The sequence below is a fragment of the Corvus hawaiiensis genome, chromosome 8 (genome assembly GCF_020740725.1).
Source record: "Corvus hawaiiensis isolate bCorHaw1 chromosome 8, bCorHaw1.pri.cur, whole genome shotgun sequence".
Taxonomy (NCBI): Eukaryota; Metazoa; Chordata; class Aves; order Passeriformes; family Corvidae; genus Corvus; species Corvus hawaiiensis.
This window is the reverse complement of record NC_063220.1, coordinates 620,427-643,446: the sequence shown is the minus strand read 5'-3', so window position 1 is coordinate 643,446 and position 23,020 is coordinate 620,427. Positions and strand designations below refer to the sequence as shown.

The following is a 23,020-nucleotide window of genomic DNA, read 5'->3' as shown; positions in this document are numbered from 1 at the left end:
ATGATAATTTGCAGGAATGTTTTTCTTCTAGAATGTAAAAAAAATTTGAATTGTCCATGATTATCCAGGAGCTGAGTCCCACAAGTGCATCCTTGGTCTCAGAGCCCTGTTCAGCAGCCATCTCCCTGCACAGGGTTGCTTGAGGGTGGTAGTTTCTGAGCTGCAGCCTCCATTCTCCCTCCTCATGCTGCCTGTAGGCGCTCTCTGTGTTGGGAGGCAGCAACTCCAGCCTGAGGATTGTGGGGCGGTTTCCAGCCCAAGGGAATGGCAATTATGTTGATAATCCTAAATCTCAATCCTGAATTTAAGGACAGTTTTACCCATGCTTTTAAAATAAAATTAACATATTACAGCATAAATATGTGCTTCCAAAGCTCTCCTAGAGAAACATGTAAAACTATGTACAGCTGTCGTTGTGAGTGTGTCTCCAGATCTGCAGCATTGTCCTTGTGCCATGGTAGCCAGTGATGAGTCCATTTCAGTTTCATCTCTTTCAGGTGATCAGAGGAAACTCAAGGTGGCTTTTCCCAGTGTAACCCACAATTCATTTGGGATGTTTCAAAATATGAAAAAAATTTCATGGAGAAAAAGTCAATAAAGTTGTCCTTACTTTTTCTCAGAGTTTATTGGAGCCTGAAGCCCATTTTCCTAAACAGGAAAAGAGCCATTCCAGCACCATGAGGAATGTTGATACTAGGTGAAGTGCACTTCCTTGTGACAGAGAAAAATAGAGGTGTTACCTCACTGCAAACAGGATATCTCTGAATAGTTAGGTTTAAATATACAATATTTTCCATAGTGGCTTTGAATTTCTGGAGCCACGGACACAGAATGAATTTTGGCTGCAGTAGTGTTATTGCTGGCTGGTTGTTGGGAGGTTTCCACTGGTACTTTGTGATGCCACGCATTTGGGTTTTAGTGTTGGATTGAGCCTGGTTGAATTAATGTGTCCACAACATATTTGTGGAAATGGGGTTTTGTGCTTGATTTTTTAAATTTCTTGTACTTGGAGTAGGGTTGTCTGACCCCTTAGCAGTAGCAGTGTGATCACACCAGCTGCAGAATGTTCCAGGGGAGTGCAAGCTATCCACCAGCACGGAGTCACCTCCCTTCCCAGGGCCCATCCTTGGGGCAGACTTACCCTTACTTCTAATTGTAGGGGGGGTTTTGGAGATGGAAAATAAGTTTTTCAACTGAAGATGTCTTCCCTCTGTTCCCTCCAAAGTCTGTCTTGTCAGCAGCAGTGGATGGTGAATGTTATGTAACAAAAGGGAGTGATTTTCTCTGAAACACTTTTCCTGCCTATGAGCAGGTCCCAGATTACGTGCTCTTGCAGTGCTTGACTTGCATTTTAATTTTCAAGCATGTGCTTTTTCATGTCCAGTGTGCCAGACTGTGTATGTACAGTAGGTTGGGAAGAGTTCAGTAGTTCTGGAGAAATGTATGCATCAATTCTCTTGCTGCAGTCTTGTCTCTTATCTGAGCACAACATGGTTACAATGAGGAAAAACATTCCGGAGATGTAATTTCTAAATTGGAAGTCTCTATTCCTAGCTGTGTCTTGTGAGTAATTTTGTAGATGAGTGTAGAAGAGTAAAGTGCAATTTAATGAGTTGGGGGGGATGGGGGGGGGGGGGGGGGACACTTCTAGGTGTTTTGCATGTATATTTTTTTTGTTCCTTTACCTGTAGGTTTGTATATTGCTAAGCCTTGTCATTTTTGTTTTTATCTGTGAAGCTTTCTGCCAGTAGCAATTTCCCCATGAGCTTGAGAATCTCTTCAGGAGTCCCACAGGAGTGATTCTATCAACCCCAATGCAGACAATGTTTTACTGGCTCCTCAAGTTCAGGCTCAGTCATGACCTTGCTAATCCTCTGCCCAGGCCAATGGTCAGTCCTGCTGCCGGACTCGCTCAGGTTGCTGGTTTGCACCTGATTACTGGAAAAGGCTTTCCCCATCTTCTGTGTCGCATCTGTCTAGGCTGTGTTCACACACAGATCCTGTCTGGCCTGCCAGATTCAGCCTGTCAGATCCTTTGCTCTTTGTCATGTCTCTTCATTTATTTCACATTCCATTACTTTGAAGATAAGCTGCCTGACTTCATGTAAAACCCCGTGGCTTGCTCAGCCTTGCCAAGACATTTTATGTCAATAGTGGGAGACTGACTTCTGGTTGCTTGGTTTATTTGTTTTTGGCCAAAGCTTGCTGTCTTGATTGCTCTCACACTGGATTTGCCCGGAGATGTTTTTGCTCTATTGCAGAACAGAGCCTTGTGAAAATCTACAAAACTTTTAGGGGGACACTGTAAAAATTTGAGAGGAGTTGAACAGCCTGTGTCCTTGAACAACAGCCTTCTATGCTGGCATCTAGCCTGCTGAGCTCCCTGTAATCTTACATTCTTCACAGTTAATGTAATTTTAACATATATTTGCATATATAAAAAATACATATATATGTTTATAGTTAAAGAATTAATTGGGGCATAGGCTGCAGGGTGGAGTGCCTGGCACACTGGGTATGGTGTGGGGCTGGCACCCCTCTAATTCGGGATTTCACAGAGACCAGGTTCCAACACCGGGGGAGCGTGTGGTAGAGTGAAAGCTCCGATGGAAGATGCGAACAGGAACGAAGCTGCCAAGTGTTTACCTGTGAAATGCAACATGAGAATCTGAGTCACGCTGAAGGGGGATGGAGGGTGCGATCAGATGGGGAGCAGATCACAGGAGCCTTGGAGGAAAGGTGCCCTGGGGCAGTAAGTAGTGAAGCTTTGTTGTCCCAACCACGGTGGTGCTTCACATTTCTGCCATTATGTATGTAACTTCTGCAACTTATTCTTGTTTGTCCAGCTCACTGCCCTGCTCTACCCTTTGACTTGTGTGAAACTAGTCCTACTGAATATCGAGCACACGTACAGAAGATGTTTTATAAAACACAGCAAATAAATTTGCTTTTGTGTTTTACATAAAGGATGCTTTGAAAAGTAGTTTTGCAGCACCTGAGTACTTTTGAGCTGGTTGCAGCTGTGCAGTCTGTCAGATCGCCGCTCATGCTGTGAATAGAGTTTTCTTTTCACACCTGGGGCTGGAGTTTGAGGTGTTTCTGTCCTTGTCATGGGATGATCAGGGGCAGCATTGGGGGAGCTGCCAACCCCCAGCCCGGTATTATAACTGCAGCAACAAACCTTGAAATCAGGAGATCTGAGGTCTTATTCATTTACTTTCTGGTTGTTATACCTTAAAGAATGCTTGCATCATGTTTTCTAGTTTCTTTGTGTAGCCACAGAGAGAGAAATTGTGAGAAGTCACATTTTTCATGGGAATGATGTCTGAGGTACTCACCTGGCCATTGGAGTTTTCTTTAAAAAAATAATCTAAAAAGGTCTAAATCACAAACACTAAGCAAAACGTTAGAGTGCTAAAGCAGTCGATGCAGCTGTAGGAGCTGACTACACAGGCTGTACTCCCAGTAAGTGCCTGTGAAGGGTTGCATGGCAGGAACCTTAGTTCCCGGGATTAACTCCAGCTTTGCAGGTACTTGGTTACCTTCAGCAGGTGTATTGTGAAAATGTGCTCTCACTTCTGTACTCTTCACTTGCTGCTTGAGGTTGTGTTTGGGTTATTATGAATAAGGTTTCACTTTTCCAGGGAAAGCTGTGAGTGGCTGGGCTGAGGACCTGTGGGGCTGGGGGTGTGGGGTGGTCAGCAGAGAAGGGGGCACCAGGTAGTGTATGCTGGGTTATGTGCAGTGTGGGAGACTTCCCAAAGTAAAACAACGTGTAGGCTTTCAGAGCTGAGCAAAGTCCTCATGCTTAAAAACATAAAATGCATCAAGTGAATGTAACCATTAACATGAAGAGGAACAGTCAGGATCCTGTGAGGCTGGAGTGCTGGCAGGGTGTCTTTCTGATCTGTGCATGCTTTTGTTGCTTTGGGTATTTTTTCAAATTTATTTTCAGCAATGGTTGATTTTTATTTTTTTTTTCCCCCCCCCTCAAACTCAAGAGAAGCTGTGATCTCACTGTTGGTTATTCTGCAGGTTTTGTGTTAGCAGAGTGTGTTCTCCTAGCCGGGCGCCATCCAACACTGCACACTGACAGTCCTCGCTGCTGTCTGCCTGATGTTTCCTTCCTTCAGAGTCTATATTTAGTGTTAAACAATATTCACTGTGGCACAGGGCTAGAGGCAGTTGGCTTTCAAGCCAAAGGAAATAGTTCTCTTTAAGGATAAGAGTGAACGAGGGGCAGGATTTCCTGTGGAAACGCACCCACAGGAGAGTTGACTTTTACTTTGAAGTTAATGGCAAAAAAGGCAAAATGAAACCCTGAAGAGTTTATATGCATAGGAATGATTTTTGGGTTTTTTTGCCGGGTGAAGGAGGCCTGGGCACAGGGAGGGGTGGGGAAGGGTCTGAGCAGAGGGGGGCTGCAGGTCTGCATCCTTGGGGATGCTCCAACCCCTGGACATGTCCCTGAGATCCTGCAGTGGGGACCTGCTGGGAGCAGGGTGGGCAGGGGCCCCCCAAATCCTGCCACCCTGACCCCCAGTTCAGGTCACACGTAGCAGCTGTGGCAGGTGTTACTGAGCCTTTTGGCTGCTGTGTTTGCAGCCCTCAGTCATCATCCAGGGCTGGCTGGTGCTGCAGAGGGGCTGGGAGGGGTGGGAGCAGAGCGGACCTGGAGCACGTCCCAGCAAGGAGGTGCCCCTGCCCTGCGTGGACACAGAGGGGCACGGACTGGCCTGCCCAGGCTGAGGGCAGTGGGGCAGCACTGGTGGGCATCACACACCTGCCTGGACAAACAGCTGGGGCCTTTCTCCTGCTTTAGCTTCTGGGGGGAGCTGAAATTCAGAAAGGAAGTGGGAAAAGAAGGATTGCTCAGTGACAGCAGTGAGTTTTGCTTCTGCCTCTCCCCCACAATGAGGAAAGCTCTGTGCACATAGCCCATTAACTAGAGGGTTTGGGGATTGAAAACTGCTTTTTGTAGCTGTCTCTTTCCAAGATGAAGTAGAAGGTGTGTTTTCAGAGGTGCTGCCCACCCTGCTCCTGAGCAGTATTGGATAGGTGTCCTTCACAGGATTGCTGAGCTGCTGCCCATCAGTGCTCAGTGCAGTGAAGGGTTTCTGGAATTCCAGAATTGCCATCAGTGCTGCCTTTTTGATGCTGTAGTAACCTCATATGAATTAATATAATGTTGCACAAATCAGTTTGGAATGCATTTTTTGTTTCATCTCATGTGTTTATTGTCTTCTTTCATGAAAGCTGCTAGAATTCCATTTTATACTATAAAATGCATTTTTGTCTGAGGGGTGGGGGAACAGGAAAACATTCACTTTCAAAACATACTGTGTTTGGGATTTTTGCTTGGTTTTCCTCTGTAACAGGAGGATTAAGCCCTGGTGGTGTTACTGTAAGGTGTATACTGACTGAAATCAGAAACACTGACTGTCCATCCAATTTTTATGTGTAGAAGCCCAAGGACCTTACAACTGTGAATGGATCAATATAACAAGAGGCTCTTTTCTGTAACTGGGGCCCGGACACAATCCCTAAGATTTATATACTCAAATAAAGATGTGGTGCTATCAGCATTCCAGACGTCTAAATATCACTGTTTGGATATTGCTTGTTATTTAGGCTTCCAAATGAATATAAATGCCAGATTTAAATGTACATCTGTTTTAAAAGCAGTAGTAAAGTATCTGTGTATTTCATTTGAGATTTTGCTTCTGCTGAAGCTGGCTGGATGAAACACTTTGCAAAGGGCTGTACACATCTCTGCCAATTTATGTCCTTCTAAGCTTGCCTCTCTGCCAGACGTCTGATGGCCTTTTGTAGAAACTTAAGGGAATACTGAGGGTGTTATTTCCAGTTGCATGTATCAGTCCTGGTGCTTTGACTTCCTTGAAACTGCATCAGCAATGTTCTATTAATTGAGCAAAACTGTTTTCCTTTCAGGACTTTGTTTCTCTAAATTGTTTCTTTGGAGTTGTCCATGGTTTTGAAGATTCCTATTTCTCCTTTTATGTGGTTTTTTTTTTTTTTTTTTTTTTTTTTTTTTTTTTTTTTTTTTTTTTTACTATAAAGAATCATCTAGATATTTTCTTCATAAATTTTTGCTCTTACAGCAACTGCATGTTAAATGCAATTGTAGCACCTAAACCTTGTTCTAGGCTATCCCAAGGGTGTAGGAGGGAAAAGGACTGGGCTCCTGAATAATCAAGATGTCAGTAATAATATATATGGGACAACTCACGTTTCCTGTGTTCAGTTGGTTTGTTGGTGGGTGGTTTCCCCCCTGTCCTTCCTGTGTAAAGCAAACCCAAAACCTTTGCTTTTGCTTGAGGACACCAGGTTGTGACACACAGCAGTGGAAGAGGTTGCTTCAGTGTCACCTGTCAGGAGAAGAGTCTTCAGGTCCCTTCACCCAAGCTGAGCAACCGAGGGACCACACTGCTGTTCTGGACCCTGCTGCCCTGGCCGTGCTGGTGTCCAGCCCTCCCTCAGCTACCCAGAGCTGTCTGGCATCAGTCTGTGATAGGGCAGGATTTGGCAGAGACTCATTTTCCCTCTGTGAGAAGTAATGCACTGTGAAGCAGCATTGAGTGCCCATCACTCGGCTGCCTCCTGAGCCCCAGCATGAGCAGGTGCTTTCCCCTGGGGCTCAACCCCGGGCTCTCTGTGCCATGGAGCCCTGGGCAGCCGGCTGCTCTTGGGCCCTGGTGCCTGGCTCACTGCCCTGCGATGGGTGCGTGTGGGGGCTTTGAGCTCCCGCTAGAGGCTGTGCCTGTGGAACTTCAGATCACTCCTGATGATTCCAGAGCTGCTTCTCAGCATGAGATGCTTTGTCTCAGCTGAGCATGTTGCCATGTTTGTGGGAGCCTTGCTAGCAGAGGGTGTTACCCCACAAGAAAACGCCATCAGTTCCAAACCACCTCTGCTGGGTCAGCCTCAGCATCACCAAAACAAAGTTGGTGTTTCCATGTGGCAGCTCTGAATAAAGCTGAAAATAAGCTTTATTGGACTATGGGGCCATTGGTCAAAGATGCATTTATTACAGAAATTTGCATAGCAGCAAGCAGAAAAACCCCCACCAATCCTGAAAACCTACTCTCTGGATCAAATTGAAATTAATTTCCAAGCATCTGCCTTAGCCCTTTATTTCTGAAATAGGATGTAAACAACTCTCGTCTCCTCTGCTATCAAATACTTACATTAGATCACTGTGTATTTATTAGTGTGTTGAACTCCCCTGGGTTTCACTTGGCAGTAAATTCACAGCCGTCTTGGGACTGTGGTATTTTGGTGTGAAAGCCCTTTTTTTCTAATAGAATAGGGTGTGTCGGAGCTGTCTCACTGACAGCTCGCGCTCTCCTGGCATGTTCCTCCTGGGACTGATTCTGCAGTGATTCTGGGAAAGGCTAGGACTTTCATCCCCATAGCAGTGCCCCATCACATGGCATTTGGCTCATAAATAAGGATATATCTTCTTGGGGAAAGAACATTTATTACTCAGAGGAATTGATAGACACTGCTGCATGGCAGGGCATGCAGATCATGACCTTTAGCTCTTGAGCTTTGGGTCACAGAAGTTGCTGTCTGCAAACACGAGCACTTAGATAAAATTACAGCATCATCATTATTATTATTATTATTAATTTTTCTACAGAGAACATTGTACTTTATTGATTTAAGGCAATTTTTTTATACCAGCCTCCTGTTCTGCAGTTACTCCCCGAGCTGTTGGGCTCAGATGCCCAGAGCTGTAGGTGTATCAGGCTAGGAGCAGTGTGTCTGTATGGAATGACTGTATGGAATGACCTGTGGTGCTCTCACCAGTCTGTTTACTTGTCGTGGAGAAGGCACTGGGAGTCTGTGGGATGTTCTGCTTCATGATTCCGGCACAGCCCGGCTGTGAAAAGGCCTGCAGCTGCCACAGACCACTGGATTAATAAAACATGTGGGATGTTTTCAAGCCTCCATAAAACAGCCTGCAGGAAGAACCATTTGGATCACTGGCCTTTAGTTGCTGGGAGATGCAAGTCAGGATGGTGCTGCTCCCCATGCGTGTTTCTGTACCATGTAGATTTAAAAGAACAGTTGTAGGTACCCCCCGTTCAACCTGGGGGAGTTTTAAAGGTTTCACTTCACACAAATGCAGAAAGAAGCCCCACAAATACACAGGACAGACCACAGTGGTGGTTGTGAGTGTGAATGTTGCCAGAGATCTATTTTATTTATCCACATGCAAGAGCAGATTTATTTGATTTAAACTCTTTCCGTTTTCCCTGTGTCGTTCCAAAATCAGGATACAAAGCAATGGAAAACCTGAGTGTATTAATGTGGTTAATCTTGCTATTTGCTAACAATTATAGTTTGTGTAGTGTTGGATTAACTCTTGTTAATGCTCTTAACATTCTGGTTATTCAAATATCCAGGAGCTTTTAAGCTTTCAGTAAGATGTCAGTAATAGAAGTTAAATTTGAAGCACATGGGCAGTTCACTGGGGTCAGGAGATTCAAGATTCTGGACTTCTCTAATTCCAGTCTTTGCAGTTACTTGTAAATCATTACTCAGCAGTAGTAACCGCCCTGTGCTTGTGCCTGTCTGGGTTTATCCTGTGTGTGGGCTGTGGAGAGGGATCAGCCTGTAGGGGCTGTGCCCTGGCTCCTGTTGTGTTGTGTGCCCAGGGACAGGCTGAGCTCACCGTGTGCCAGAAGATAAACAGTGTCTGTGTGCTACATACCTGCAGAAAACATGGTGGTTAAACACAGTTTAACTTCATGTTTTAAGGGTGTGTCTGCCTGTATGTTAGACCTGTGTAAGCCTGATCATGTTGCCATCAGATCTACTGAATTATTTTCTACACCAGGAATTCTGAAAGTCTGGAGCTCTTGTTGCTCCATCTCAGTATAATTTAGTGTAATGTTTAAGAAAATTACCTGTTATGTAAACTCTACTAAAAATGTGTATCTTCAATTAACTGTTCTGTGGGAATGTTATAATTGAAAGCTGAGCTCCATTAGTGCTGAGAGAAGTATTTTTCTTTTGTTCTGTGATGCTGGATTAGCCGAGAAAGGAAAGGACAGATATTAATACTTCGTTTGGAATATTGTAGAATCACAGATGGATTGGGTTGGAATGGACCTTAAAGATAATTTCATTCCACCCATCTGCCATGGCAGGGACACCTTCCACTGTCCCAAGCTGCTCCAAGCCCCAATGTCCAGGCTGGCCTTGGACACTGCCAGGGATCCAGGGGCAGCCACAGCTGCTCTGGGCACCCTGTGCCAGGGCCTGCCCACCCTCCCAGGGAAGAATTTCTCCTAAATATCCCATCTAACCCTGCCCTCTGGCAGTGGAAGCCATTCCTGTCACTCCAGGGCCTTGTCCACAGTCCCTCTCCAGCTCTCTTGGGGCCCCTTTAGGTACTGGAAGGGGCTCAAAGGTCTCCCTATGTGAACGTCTGTGTGCTGATACACCTACACGTGCACTGTTCCCAAGTCAACTGCCTTACTTGGCTTCATTCCTCTGCATACATGGATAGTGTGGCATTATGAAGGAAAAGAGGAAATGTTTGCTCTTCTTTTTCTGTTTTTTGTTTGCCTTCTTTTCAGTCCAAGACTAGAGGGACTCTGGGATCACCATTTAAGACATTATTTGCCCATTTAAGACATCATTTGACATAAATGATACAGCAGAGAAAAGAGGATCCACCTCTGTGGATGGAGCTATCTTACAGATTATCAAGTAGCTCGTATTCTATAAAAAGAGAGTTTTATCAATTATTAGGCTGTGTTGGCTAATTACCAGTCTCTGCCAGTTAAGGCACACATGAAAAGTGAGGGTCTGGAGCAGTGTGAGGCATTTTCCCTCCTACTCCCCTTGGTGACTAGGAATGAGTTTCCCAGTGCTTGGCAATCAGCACTTGTAACAGGCTCAGCTGTGCCCAGGGGGCCTGGATGGGGCATGTCCCAGCCACCTCCACCTCCCCAGGGCTACTGGCTGCCCCTCTGTGAAGCAAAGGCAGCCCATTGCACTGCCGTGCTTCCTTTCTGCATGCCAGCTGCTGATTGAGATGCTCAGTGAAAGGTGTCCTGGGGAACAGCGCTGGCACAGCTGGACACTGGTCCCTTTGAGCCCAGTCCTCTGTAGAGTTCTCAGGCCTGTGCTGCAGCTCAGGCCTGTCCTGCAGCTCTGCCACTGAGGAAATGGGCATAAATGTCTTAGGAATGAGTCGCAGAACTGGAGTCTTGATAAGTAATAGCACTTCCATCCCTGGAAGTGTTGAAGGCCAGGTTGGACAAAGCTTGGAGCACCTTTGGTGTCCCTTCCCATAGCAAGGGTGTGGAAGAAGATGAGCTTTAAAGTCCTCTCCAACCCAAACCATTCCATGACTCCATGATTTTGTATAAATTCTTTTTAGGGCTGTGCGTGGCACTGATGGTTAACCCCTGCAGAAGGGCTGTGGCGGTGTCCTGCTGAGCTCCTGCCATGTGCCATACCTGGTGCTGGCTCTAAAGCTTCATAGCCACAAGGTACTTGGAGTGCAGTTTTGATCTTTCTACTTGGGTGTTAAAAATACTGTGTTACAAACTTGGGTATTGTATGTGATTGATGAACTTCCTGAGATTTTGTTGTTCTTATGAATGGCAGATTGCTTTTAGTCACTGCCCTGAATCATCATGTGTTAGATGCAAACATTGTTTATGCTGAATTAGGTGACCAACTTCAAGTTTGTCATGTGTACTTCACTTTTTCCATTGGTAATGAGTACTTTTCTGTTTATATTTTTTCCTTTCCTATTTTCTTTGAGGGCTATTCTTGAGTGGACCTTGTTCCTTTGTCTCCACAGTTTAGGTGGGCCTCCTGAATATCCACATTGAGAACCTGAGACAGAGCTGCTCTTTGGGGCAGGAAAGAAAATTCATGATCCTGTTAAACAAGCAGCGTGTTTGTGGTGTTCTCTCCTCTCTGTCTTGCCCTGCCTGCAGGGAGCTGCTGGTCACCCTCCTGGTACCCTCAGGTCACCCTCTCCTGCCACTTGCACCCACTGGGCATGAGGTTGCAGGAGACTCTCTACACTCCAGCCCCCAAATTAAACTAAATTGGGGATGCTTTTACTGACAGATGTTCTTTATTAAAAAGCATTTGTTGTTCTAACTCATTTTTTCACTTCCATGCCCAGAGGAGGTTTGTTTTACATGGGTTCAGTGCTTGTGCTGGGCCTCTGTCCTATCCAGGGGCTGCTCCTCGGCTCCTCGGCAAGGGCTTCTTGGGGCTAGCAGAGTTTTGGTGGCTTTAAGCACTATTATGCCATCAGCCTCATCTGCTGAAGCTGCTGAACTAGGGCTTGTTTCAGCTGCTGCTCGTAAGCTGCCTGCTCCCAGCCTTGCTTTTGGGGGCATCTGTGTGATTCTTTGGTTGTTTTAGAGTCTTATAACATGTAAGATTGGTCAGTGAGGTTCTCGAGGGTTTGAAAGATCTTGTCCAGATTGGAGTCCTGACAGCACATGCTGCCATTACTGTGTAGAAGTTAAAAATAGGTGACTCTTCCCCTCCCCTGTCCTGTGTTGTTTGAGGTGTGGCTAATTATGGTGGTGGTATGAACTATAACATATATATGTTACACACACATGCACATACACGTTTGTCTTTGCATCCAGATCTTTCGAGGCGGTAGGGACTTGCTTCCTCTCCCTTGCTTCGGTTACATTATTCCTCATGTTTCCCTCAGATGTGGCCAGAGGAGCTAATAAACATGTCACTGTTTGTTGTTACTGTTTTAGGCTGCATTTCCTATGCTTAAGAGAGGGCTGCTGTGTTCAGAATTCAGCATCCCTGACTGGGCAGGGCTATCTCTTGGTGTCTCTTACAGTCTGGGGACAGGTGGTTTTGGTTGTTTCAAGAGGCGCTGGTTTCTCCTGTGTACGCAGACACCAGCTCATAGACAGCTTCCGTTATTCTGAAACACAGAGCCCTAAGAACAGGCAGCAGATGCTGAGTGTCTTTCTCTCAGCTTGTGATGTGTTTTGGCAGGGAGCTCAGGCCCTTTTCGCCGCTGTTTCTGCTGGAGCCGGGCGGCCCCGCCGCAGCCGTCCCCCGGCCCGGCTCCCGGCGGAGCTGCCGCCCGTGTTCTCCGCGTTACCGCACAGGAAGCCGGCACTGCTTCGGTTTCTCTTTGTATTCCCACCGTGTATTGTGTCTTGATTTAGAGCCACTCGCAGGAAAGGAGATCAGCCGAAAAGGTCAACAGCTAGGGTTTACTGTGTTTCCAGTAGCTCCCGGGCCGTGAGCAGTGCAGGTCAGATGGGAGAGCACCGGGACTCCGGTCCTTTCACAGCAGCAGCGAGCCTGGGGCCGGCCCGGCTCTGTCCCGCGGGGCAGCGCGTCCGCAGTGTGTCCTGGCTGATGTACCCCTGCCCTTGAGCGCTGCCACCCTCCCGGGAGGGGCAGAGGCTTTGCCTGCGGGCACGCCAGTCCCGCTCCCTCGGGCACCGACTGTCTTTGCTCCTCCTGTTCGGGCAGCCGCTGTCCCGTGTCACAGTGTCATGGGCAGCAGGACCTTCCTCATCCTCTCCCGTCAGGCGCCGCTTTACCCAGCGCTACCTTCTGGCTTTTGTTCCTCCGTTTCTCCTCGTTCGGCGTCCCACCAGGCACTGCTTTGCTCTGCCTGGGAGTAAAATGGCCTTAAACTGCTCAGTGACAGACGCGTGTGCCCAACCCCCTGTCCTTCAGTCTGCGTTAATGAGATTGTGTTGTGTTTCTTCTCCACTGCACCTGTTCCTTGATCCTGGTGACTGTCACTGGGGTGTAACGGCACCAGGATGGGACTCTTCTCTTTCTGCTGCTCCTTGGGAAAGCTGTGGGCTTTCAGAAATGCTGAACTAAGAGACACCACAGTTGCGTTTGTAAGTTGTTTGTGCAAATGCATGGAATAAAGACACAGTGTTTAAGTAAAAGTTTGGACTTTGAAGAATCTGCACTTTTCCTTAGATTTTTTTTTTGAACTCATAATTCTAGATTTCCTGTTTGGTCCTGGTTGGTTTGTCTACATTGGCTTTGAAATGTTGTGAACTCATAATGCGAACAGAACGTGCAGATTGTAATATTTTTGTTTGTCAATTAAGAGTGTAAAGTTGGTACAAAACACCACATTAATAGCACCCAGCTTATGGGGGGGTTCATCATCTGTGTAGTTCAACAGAGCATAGCAACAGGGGTGCTTACAAGTCTATTTGAAAATAAAAAAAAATTAAACCCAGTGGATCTTTGAATACAAATGTCTAAAGGATGCCAGTAAACTTACAAAGACAAATAACAGATAAAAAATATTGATCAAAAAATCTTAATGTAAATAATTCTGTTGAAACAACTGTGATGGTCAGTCATGTTGATGGACTCAAAAGAAGTTTTTGAGTAAGCCTGTTTCTGGTCAAACAGAACTTGATCAAAAGTTTTGCTTTTCATTAAATAAGTAGAAAACCAAGTATAGTAAAGGCAGGGAAAAATAGCCTGTATTTCATATTTTTCTTTATGTGTCTTGAAGGTAAAGATGAAAAGGCTCTGGGTCCTGCGTGGAACTGCACCCTAAGAGTCTGACTGCAGCAGGGCCTGGGTGGTGCTGTGGGATGCCAGGAGACTTTTGGAGCTCACACAGGGTTCCAGTGATCCCTCAGTCTGTGTTGGGCTCTTGGGGCTGTTTCAATCAGGCATGTAAAAATTGAGGTTGGTTGTTCCTTGTCTGTTCAGACGGTGTGCAGAATCCAAGTGGCCAGTTGTCCTCTGATTCGTTTTGGAGCTTAGTTTTCACAAAGCAAATCAAGATTCTTTTCGTTTTAGCTTAAAAAATGAGCCTATTCTTTGCTAAAAATAAACTTCACAAAATAGAACCTGCTTTCTATAATTCATCGTCTTTCTTCTATTTCCCTCTGAACAAAGCTGCAAAGAAATTTTCCAGGCTGTTAAATTAGTTTCATTTAGTTCTTTTCTCTTTTTCCTTTTGAATGAAAGGCTCCTTACCCTGTCTAAATATATATTCTCTCTCTCATTTTTTTTGAAAAGACTCCTTCCCCATCTGCGTATATTTTTGCAACAAGCTTAAAGCTTTCCTGTTGGCTGCTGAGTATAATTTTGTATGAAATAGAAACACTGGGGAGAAGAGAGACTACTTGTATGATCGATTTGAAAAGCCACTTGTTTTCAGGCTATTACCAGCTCATGTGGTGTCCATGTGTTCACAAGCTGACTGGTTTTTCTTATAAGCCTGACCATTACAGTGACCAGTGTGACATAAATAGACTTCAAGTGGAAACTCGTAATGAAAAGAGATCGTTTTACTGGGATTTGGAATTCCAGGAAAAGGTCAAAACTGCTTTTAATTGAAGGGAGCAGCGCATGCGGGACGCATGTCCTGGTTTTTTAATATGGATCCCACATGGTGTTGCTGTCTGAAAGTTGTGCTTGTTTGAGGGGAAGAGTTTCTTTTGAGAAGGGTTTCTATTTGTGGCTCTGTGGAGTCAAAATGTGTGCCTGAAGGGTAGGATGAAACCAGAGCCGTGGTCCTCCAAGCACTGGGGTGTTTGCTGAGCTCAGCCTGAAGAATGGCAGAGTGTGGTGTGTGTTTGAGGAGCAGCCTGTGCTTGAAGTGGGTAAATAACCCTGAGGAATCCATGCTGACCAGACTTGGTGTTTGCAGGCAGGAGGATGGGCACAGGGCAGAGCAATCTGGGGCTCTGAGTTGCAAGGGCAAGGGAGGAAGGTGGGGAAAAAAGAGCATTGGGCACTTGGGAGAGACACCTGGAGCAGAGAAGGCTCTGGGGAGACCTTACGGCTCCTTTCAGCAACAAGAGAGCTGGAGAAGGACTTTGGACAAGGGCCTGGAGAGACAGGACAAGTGGGAATGGCTTCCCACTGCCAGAGGGTAGGGTGAGATGGGATGTTGGAAAGGTCTTCCCTGTGAGCATGGTGAGACCCTGGCACAGGCTGCCCAGAGAAGCTGTGGCTGCCCCATCCCTGGCAGTGTCCAAGGGTGGACAGCACTTGAGGCAACCTGGTCTGGTGGAAGGTGTCCCAGCCTGTGGCAGGGGGTGGAACTGGATGATCTTTAGGGTCCCTTCCAACCCAAACCATTCTATAGTTCTAGGTACTCCAAACAAAGTGTTAATGTCTGTAAGTGTTTTGCTTTCTTTTGCCTCTCCTGCTTGCTATTTGGTGGATCCCCTGAGAGCACGAGCTGAAGCTGCCCTGTGGGCAGGGGAGAAGGACTGGATTTAACTAGCTGGAGCAGAGCTGGAGGTGGGGATAGCCAGAAAGAAAGAGACTGATAAAGTGGGGTTTGGATTAGTGAGCGGGGAGAAATTGGTTCATCGGTGAATGGGTATTAAAGGATTTAGCATCAAAGAGGACAGGGAAAAGAGTAATTTCCATTATGTTACAAAAAGAATGAGATAATTTAATGAAGGACAGAGTGTGGAGAGAAAGGATAGGAAGAAGGCCAAAGTCTATGAGAGACATGAAATATAATGTGCCTATTTTTAGACAGAAAATAAGAGGAAGATAATTTATCTTTCTACTTGATTGTTATCTCCAGTCCTTCAAAACTTCAAATTGTTTCATTTATGTGAGGTGGCTGGAGAGGAGTCTGAGGCAGAGGGCTAAGTTACGGAACTGTACCACAGAGTGGTAAAAATGGAAAGAAAGGATGTGGTTGTGCCATAGGAGGGAGTGCTGGAGGAGGGCGCAGCAGTGGGAGCCAGCAGGGCCCTTCCTGCAGGCGGGTGGGTCCCTCTGGGCAGTGAGGTGGCAGCCCGAGCTGTGGGTGGGCAGCTGAGGGCCAGTCACAGCAGCCACAGGATCACAGGGGCCAGGGCAGGGCGAGTCCGTGTTGGCAGCCCCAGAGACCTCCTTAGCACCTTCTCTCCTGGAGCTGGTTACAGAAGAACTTAATGGGCATCTTCCAGTACCGCTTCTCCTGCTCCAGTTTTTGTTTCTGTCATGACCTCTTCAAAACTTCCTATGTCTATGGGATCCCAGAAGGAATGAATCTGCATGTGAGAGCCTTGTTCAGCAGCTCTTTGTGTTATTTCATTGGGCTTTTGCCACTTGCTGTCTGTGTGTCAGGGAATCCGTTCTGAGCCGTGATGATCAGTCGACCTCTCCCTTCTCACCCGCGACAGCGCAGTTAACAACCCCTCATGGAATTAACTTGTTCAAATCCAGCTGCTTGGAGCTGCAGCCTGTGTTTGGCACTGTGTCTCCATGCTGTCACCTTGGGGGCAGGACAGGACACAGGGCAGTGCTCCTCAGTCCTGATGGGGAAGGGGCCTGACTCCGCAGCTGCCCCCAGGCCCTCAGCCTCACACCTCTCTCCAACATCCCTGCCCCTGTGAGCACTCCTGACCGTACCGCTGTGCTATTTTTGTTGTGTAGTTTGGATGAAGAGAAAATAAGGAAATGGGGAGGGTCCTACATCTTTTGGTGACTTGCTTCATCTTGTTGTACCTGGCTTGGTTCTGAAATTATTTTCATAAATCGCTTTGCCCAGAGCCTTTGCTCTCACTGTTAATTAGCTTGATGGGTCTCACAGGAGTCAGGTGTGGGCTGTCCAGGCCATTGGTGGGATGGTGACTGTTCTTCCCAAGCAGAAGTTCTCGGTGCACCTGAGCACAGTGCACAGCAGCTCCACAGGGGACATCTGCTGTGGCTCCCAGGTAGTGACTGCTAGGGTTAAAAATAAAAAGATGATAAAGCCTTTTTTAAAATCAAACAAATAAAACCCAAATGTCAGAGCACTTTCTCCCATGAGAACCTATTTGCAGGCTACTCCTGTTTTCAGAAATCTAGGAGTTGGCAGAGACCATAACAACAGAATGTGGCAGCAGGAGTGCTATTGGTAGCTTTGATTTTATTGTTACTTGTAGCTCACACTGAAAATCCATTCCTGGTCTGCCTTTAAATGGTAGCTGCTATGGGTTTGTTTCATGTAGGTTTGAGATCTTGAATTGTTTAGGGAGCTCTGGGTTTTCTATATGTATTTGTATCTCCTCCAGTGGGAGGTGGGGGTGGATAGAGGGGTGCTCCATTTATAGTCTCTTGTCGTGCAAGGATCTCATATAATGAGGCTCTGAGGGACCTTCTCATTCTCTACAGCTCCCTGGCAGGAAGGTGGATCCACATGAGGGTTGATGTCTTCTCCCAAGTAACAAGTGACAGAACAAGAGGAAACGGCCTCAAGTTGCAAACAGGAGGTTTAGCTTGAATAGTAGGGAAAATTCCATCTCCAAAAGGACTGTCCAGCTGGGGCAGTGGTGGAGTTCCCATCCCTGGAGGGATTTAAGAGCCATGTGGATGTGGCAATTGGGGATGTGGGTTTGCAGTGCTGGGGGAACAGCTGGAATCGATGATCTTGGAGGTCTCATCAAACCCAAACAATTCTCAGGTTCCCTCAGTCAACAGTGATGCTCGTCTCATCTCCAGCTGGGCAGTGGAGGCAAAAGAAGCAAGTGTGTCCTTGACTTTCCTCTCTGAACCATTTATGTCAATGTTAGGTTATTCCTAAAACTCAAGAGATCCCCAGAACATCTTGTGACTGTCAGAAATAAAATGAAAAGGAGTGAGGAGTGCGTGGGTTGTTTTTTATTTAACACTGAATTGCCCATTGCTGGCTGAGGCCACACTTTGGTTTCAATGTCAGTGCCCAGTACTGCCAGACCTGTGCTGGACCCCTACGCCGAGCTCTAATGGGAAGTGTCATGATCCCCAAGGTCCTGTTTTCTTGATGGTTTGAATCTTTTGAGTTAGATCCTACATATACCATATACAAAGTGTGTTCCCAGGTCATACCTATTTTGTAGAGTGATTAAAAAAAACCCCATCACTAAATCCTGTGCCCTCCTTCCTAACTTGAGCCTGAAGTCAGCTCGAAATCACTGCAGCTCCTGCTTTGCTTGGTTTCTTCTTGTTACTGCTGTTACAAAAGCGACAGCCTTTACTGCTCCTCAGTGGGTTGTCTCACTGCATTCAGGACAAGTGGAAGAAGAGTTAAGCTGCTAAACAAGCAGTTTGTGGTGGACATTTCTCGTGGGTCTATTGTATCGCCTGCCCAGTGGCCACAGGGTTTATCTGTGCTGGCAGCTGAGCTGTGCCAGCTGGCCCAGGGGAAGGGCACAGATGGGAGAAAAGCATGTTTTGCTCTCCATATGTATTAATTTAAGCTGTCCCTGAGCTTGGGCCCGGGTTCAAGCCCTGCACCCAGAGCAGGGTCTTTGATGGGGAATGTGGGTAAGGGGCATTGCTCAGAAAAATAATTGTTCCTAAGGAAAGGAAATTTCACCTTCTTGACCAATAAGGTCTCAATTCTGGAATTATTAAGGAGTGAATAGCAAAAGGGAGGTGACAGATAGTACAGGACGATCATGGTGCCTCAGCTTTCACAAACTCTTGCAGACACTTCGGGCTCGCAGAACTGGGTGACTGTTACAGCCTTACAAATGGTTATAGCTACCCATGGGCAAACCTTCCTGCAACAATCAGAAGGTATAAAGTTCAAAGTTGTATCCAGCTATTTGAAAGCAACACCCTTGATGGGAGAATAGAGCAGAACAGACGTTTTGTGCCTATGTGTTTGCCTATGGGCAGTTGGTGTCAGAGCAGTTTGTAAGGGATGAGGTGTCTCTCTGGTTTTCAGTTTGGTATGTTCTGCTGCCTCCCACCAACACTGGATGTTCCTGCCACTGCTCTGAGAAGGAAGTCTAATTTGTGTTGTTATTCCCCCCTAGGATGCAAAAATTATCCAGAAGCCTTGTTATTGAACATAAAGCTCAATAAATCCATTCTCTCCCTCTGTGATCGTGTCTAGGCTGGGATCTGTTGCTGAAAGGACAGAACTTTGCACTTACTGCGGTTTTGCTGCTTCAGTTTTCATAACTTCTGTAGCAATCTGGAAATGCTTCTCCCGGTTTGTCCTTGGCAGGAGGTCAGATGGGTTGGAGCATCCCCAAAAGCACTGTCATTCCGCTGAACCAACTTGTTTGAAGTAAATCTGGGTCACTTGAAGCTCAGGTGGTGGGAGCTGGGTGTGGGCAGGTTGGTGAAGTTTCTGATCCCCAGGTGATGAATGTGCCCTTCTAACAGGACATAGTTCAACGTGTCATTGCCTGATAAACATGTGTGGGTACAAATGCTGTGCAGCCATATACAAAATGCACCTTTTTGGTGAGAATCAGAGGGGACTCGGGAATGAAAGGGCGAGGTCTGTCCAGTGGCATTATGGAGGAACATCCTCGTGTTTGTACTTTTTACTTTAATTGTGAAAAAGTTCCCTTCTCGAATGCACTGAGGAAAGCAATAGTATCATGATATTGTTGTAAAAATAGATTACTCTTACTCTTAATTAATTTTAGCCTTTTGTTTTTCAGCCAGAAAATTTACAGAAGAATTGGCTTCGGGAATTTTATCAGGTAAGGTAAAGCTTATTTTCTCACAGAATTCTGTGCATCTTTGTTTATTGGTCTAATTAGTAATGTCAGGATCTTTTGCTTTGTGAAGTGAAATCACTATTTTATGGTAAAAAACAGCCCTGAAAAATATGTCTCTTTCTGGATTTCTGAGTAATCATAAAAATTCAGCATATAAGCACAATTGGTTCTTATAGACAATCCTCTGCCTGAAAAATAAGTTGAGGTTTTATAAAATTGACTTTAGTTTGGCATGAAATGGTCTTTTAAGTCTACTGAGTAAGATACATATTTGAGTATTTAAAAAAAAAATAATCTGTTGGGAAGTCCAGTTTACCTTAAAATTGAAATATGACAATTTTGGGCATTGGTTTGCAATAAATCAGTCCTGTGTCGTCTCTTTCTTAACAATTTTCTTGTTTGGTAGTGTGAAAATATTGACACTGAACCCATGTTATAGAATGTGCTGTAACCTTCTGCTGTGAGGGTTTTTTTAAAGTATAAAAGCCCCTCTCACACATTGTGTTATTGTAGTAGAGACTTATTGAACTTGCAGACTTCATGCAGAAATACAGCAATAAGCAACAGGAAATTAACACTGCTGGGACATAGAGGTGTCATCCCTGGGAGGCAGCGTGAGAGCTGGTGTCACTGCTGACAGAACTGAGGGAGTCTTGAGATTCACAGAGTCCCACAATGGTTTGCATTGGAAGGGACCTTAAAGACCATCTACTTCCACACCCTGCCAGGGGCAGGGACACCTTTCACTAGACTGGGTTGTTCCAAGCCCTGGCTGACCTGGCCATGGAAAAGTGGCACCTGGTACTGAAGGGCCACAAGATTCCTTTATCCAGTTCTACATCTCTTACAGAAAAATAGTTAAACAACAAAACTGTGCTGTTCAAATTCTGAAGTGAAACTGTGTGCAGAAAATATGATTAGCAGTATTTCATCTTTTGCTTTTTGTAATGGAAAGTGTCCCATGAGTCTTTACGTTCTTAGGTTACCGGTGCAGCCTGTGACCTGTATTGCATTGATGTAAAATACTGCAATTCACGTTTACTGGCAAACGTAACAGATTTGCAAAAATCCAAGGTGCAGTAAACAGTCTTACATTCTGCAGTGTCTGCCAACTTCAGATTCATCTGTTTCTTTTTCTCCGTCCATCTTGGTCGATCACTGCTGTATGTACATGATGCTTGCGCTGTGCAAACGTCTCAGCTAGTTCTGATTCCAGCCCTCCACAGCTTCAGGAGAAACTCTTCCTATGCAGGAAATACAAATAAACAGACAGAACTCCTTTTATTTATTTTTTTTTAATATGGCTGCATGTTGTTCACCATCACATGACTTATTTACGTATCTTTATCAAGGAGACTCCTTCCATGTTCATTTGTTTACTGAAGTGGCATGAGCACTGCGGAAATGCTTCTGAACAGTTTGTGGAGAACAGGAAGGGGAGGGGAAAAGAACAAGCTACTGGTATCTTAGGGCAGGGACCACTGACATGTGACTGGATGTGGTCTGTCTTTGGTCCAGTAAGTACTGTGCATACAGAGTTCCAAAGAGGAATAAAATGACCCATTAATGCTCCATGAGGCCAGTCTAGTGCAGGGTCCAGACCAGGGAAAGTGTTACTGGGGCAGACCCAAGCCCATCCCTCAGCTGTTGGGGGTTCTGTTCTGTTCCCTCTCAGTCTCCATAGCTCTGCCCTCTGTCCCTGCAATCTGAGAACTGTATTTTAAAAAGAAAAAGAAAGGAAAAATAGACAAAGGACAAAGTTAGCAGTGTTGTGCATGGCTGCTGCTGGCCTTATCCTGCTTCCCCTCTGGGTCTCTGCAGTGGGCTGGCTGCTCACACCACACTCTCCAACGCAGTAGGAAGTGGAACAAAACTTGGTCAAAAGCTCCTTAGGGAAGAGACAAACATGTAGTTACCAAAAGTCACTTAGCACCATCCTGGCTCAGGCTTCAGAGCGACCCAGCAAATGTACAGCCTCAGAGGGATTATTGTGTTTAATTCTCTGTGCAAAACCTCTGTGAACTGAGGTTCAGCAGCAGCACTGGAAAATGACTCTTCATGCCTCTTTGTAAACTTGAAACCAGATAAACCGCAGACGGCAGTTTTTTCCATTCTTCTGAGGAATTCAATTTGCATATGCAGTTGTGTCAGGGCAGTTTGCATAACTTCTGAGGATGAGGTCCTTGTGTAAGCAGTCAAAATGTTCTCCACAGGAAAGGAAGCACCATTACCGAAGTTTAAAATGTTTCTAGAAATTAAACTCGTAATGTCTTCGAACTGATGTTAAAGAGCATTTTGTGGACTTGTTTATAAGTTCCAGTAAATTAAAATAAGGGATTTTATTTGCTTATTTATTGATTTATTGATTTATTTGCGTCATGGGTAAATTTGCTGTCATGGTAAAGTCACTTATCTATTACCATTAACTTATATGCAGTATGCATTGCATTTCTGAGGACGTGGGAGCATACAGAGGGCTGAAATAACATTCAAGTGTCACATGCTAAATTTTTAAAACTTCTAACCTTGATCTGCAAATATCCTACATCATTAACATGAAAAGTATGGAAGATCTGTTGCTGGTAAATGAAACAGTTTCTCCAAGAAATACAAATGGGAAAAAGATTACTTCAAAGACCCTTTCCAGGCTGGTTTTAGCGGCAGCTCCCAGCATAGCCCAGAGAGCAGCACATTGACACTGTGCTGTGTAACAGTACAGTGGATAAAGCTCAGAGGTGGTGTCCTGTCTGATCTGGTTTTCTTGGATTCATCCACCTCTGGTCCTATAAAAGTGGAGCCTGCATTTGGGTGACAGCTGACTGGGTAGTTTAAAATTTGTTTAACTATCAAATATGTGGTAGTCTTTTACCAGGTCACTGTTAGTTGCTGCTTTTTCCCCAAGGAAGAGTGAAACAAAATGAAGCAGTTCAGCTGGAGTCAATCCCGGGTATTTCATAGAATCATAGAATGTTAAGGGTTGGACCTTAAAGATCATCTAGTCCCAACCTACCCTGCCATGGGCAGGGACACCTTTGGCTAGACCAGGTTGCTTCAAGCCCCCTCCAACCTGCCCTTGAACATTTCCAGGGATGGAGCAGCCACAGCTTCTCTGGGCAACCTGTTCCAGTATCTTGCCATCCAGTTTGGACTCTAGCCCTCTTTCCAGTAAAAATTCTCTTACTCCAAAAACCTACATTGGAAACAAGGAGGGAAAGTGAATGTTGGGGGAGAGTGGAAACAGCCTGAGAACAGTGTTTTGGAGTGTTTAATGTGTGATAGGGAAGACTTGGGTTCTTACCAAGAAATGGGATGATTGATGATCTAGGTGCTAGTGCTTAACAAACAGTGGGATGATTTGGTGAACTAGCTGCCGTGCAAATGAGAATATTCACAGAATATGCACATGGGGATTTTGTCCCACTTGTGCAAAGTGAATCAGGCCCTGGTTTGCAGCCTTCATGTCAGTGCACAGGAAAAAATATGGGGGAATAAGAAGTTCCAAGAACATGAAAGGAAACTGTTTGCAAGGGAGGAGTGTAGGAGCACAA

At 45.6% G+C, this 23,020-nt stretch overlaps 1 protein-coding gene across 8 annotated transcripts in view; it reads left to right on the top strand.

Annotated features, from left to right (window-relative positions):
* Positions 1 to 23,020, top strand: part of INPP5A (inositol polyphosphate-5-phosphatase A) — a 194,636-nt gene that overhangs the window by 26,750 nt on the left and 144,866 nt on the right. For all 8 annotated transcript variants that reach the window (XM_048310967.1, XM_048310965.1, XM_048310971.1 and 5 more), the window contains exon 2: positions 19,413 to 19,454. In XM_048310967.1, the coding sequence (XP_048166924.1) occupies positions 19,413 to 19,454 (42 nt within the window). The remainder of the gene's footprint in view (positions 1 to 19,412; positions 19,455 to 23,020) is intronic.